Source organism: Antrostomus carolinensis, unplaced genomic scaffold, assembly GCF_000700745.2.
Source record: "Antrostomus carolinensis isolate BGI_N321 unplaced genomic scaffold, ASM70074v2 scaffold45075, whole genome shotgun sequence".
In the NCBI taxonomy this organism is placed as follows: Eukaryota; Metazoa; Chordata; class Aves; order Caprimulgiformes; family Caprimulgidae; genus Antrostomus; species Antrostomus carolinensis.
The window spans coordinates 4,607-6,142 of NW_010319252.1; the positions used below are offsets into that span (position 1 = coordinate 4,607).

General features: G+C 52.0%; 1 protein-coding gene across 1 annotated transcript in view; it reads right to left on the bottom strand.

Annotated features, from left to right (window-relative positions):
- The window catches only part of HOXD4 (homeobox D4), a 1,868-nt gene extending 455 nt beyond the window's left edge, over positions 1 to 1,413 (bottom strand). Inside the window, exons 1-2 of the mRNA XM_010169195.1 lie at positions 912 to 1,413; positions 1 to 506 (exon numbers count right to left, since the gene is read on the bottom strand). The exon at positions 1 to 506 is cut by the window's left edge and continues 455 nt beyond it. Of these exons, the coding sequence (XP_010167497.1) occupies positions 202 to 506; positions 912 to 1,320 (714 nt within the window). The 5' untranslated portion in view covers positions 1,321 to 1,413 and the 3' untranslated portion in view covers positions 1 to 201. The remainder of the gene's footprint in view (positions 507 to 911) is intronic.
- Positions 1,414 to 1,536: the final 123 nt, after the last annotated feature.

Genomic DNA, 1,536 nt, shown 5'->3' on the forward strand with positions numbered 1-1,536 from the left:
TTTAGGTTGTGCTAGCAGAGGCAAATAAAATAAAGTCCAAAGTAGCTTTTGTCCATTTTGTCTCCTTTGTACAACAGTACCTTAAAGAAAGATGACAGTTTCTCGAGTCCTTAGCTGCTACATGCAGGTTCTGCTTGGGCAGTGTCAGTTATGTACAGTACTGGTCAGAAGCGAAGGATGAAATGGAAAATTTCACCTCTTCTACAAAGTTGTCAAGTCAGTCTGGTGGTCCTTGGAACCAGTCTGTAAATGGGGGTTTGAACCAGAGGAAGAAGACCTGCCCTTCGTGTTGGGCAGTTTGTGATCTTTTTTCCACTTCATTCTTCTGTTCTGAAACCAGATCTTGATCTGGCGCTCAGAGAGACACAAAGTGTGGGCTATTTCGATACGGCGGCGCCTGGTCAGGTACCTGTTAAAATGAAATTCTTTTTCCAGTTCTAGGACTTGCTGTCTGGTGTAAGCTGTGCGGGAGCGTTTAGGTTCCCCTCCGTTGTAATTGGGATTCACTGGGAAAAAAATATGGAGAACTTTACAAAGCTAATCTTGACTTGCCGGTTCGACTTTTACAAAGGAAAACCTTACGAGCTGCGAGCGTGTGGCCGGGCCGGATCCGTCCCAGTTGCTTACAATGGACGGGGCTGCTCTCCCCCTCGTTTAAGGCAGGCACCACAGGCACACGCAGCTAGGTAGGCTGGGAGCCTCTAGCAAGCTCCTAAAATGGAGTTTTCTCCTGCACGGCAAAGCCCCGCATGGCCAACGGCCTATTTCCTCAGCCATAAAAATTTATGACGAGTGTAATTGGCTACCTCGGCTTAAAAAGCTCGGCCACGAGCCGGGCAGGGACCCGGGCGAGCGTCGCTGAGGAGGGCCGGCAGCAGGGGAGAAGAGCAAAGTAAGAAGAGGATCCTTACCCGAGTTAACATGGACTTTCTTCATCCAGGGATAAACTACTGCCGGCTGCTTAACTGCGGAGCCGTTTGGGGGTTTGAGGGCCGGCTGCTGGCTGCAGGCTCGCGGGTTGGGCAGTGGAGGCGGTGGACAATGCTCCGCTGGGCCGGGGAAGTGGCTCGCCGGGCTGGATTGCTCCTGTCCTTGACCCCGCGGCTGCACGGCAGAGCCTTGGGCATTGCTACAGCTAAAGGGCTGCTCGCCGTAGTTTGACCGTGGGTAGAGTCCCTGGTGCTGGAAATCAGAGCCTTGCGAGGCACTGTAGTACTCGGCCCCCTGCTCGCCTAGGTAGCTGTTCTGTAAATATTCCTCGCAAGGAGGAAATTTGGGATCCACATACTTGGAGTTCACCATATACGAACTCATGGCCATTAATTTCTGAAGGTAGAAAATACTAATTTTTCTCGTGTTGTCTTTTTTCCCCCTGCCATAGAGCCCTCCTACTTGCTGTCAACTGAATAAAGTTAGGCGGGCATGTGACCGGCCCGGCCAATGGGGAGGCGGCAGCCCCTCGCCGCATTTCTCCGCAGCTCAGCATTTCCACCGATTTCACTCAATAATATCCCCTTAACCGAGTGACCCCCCTCT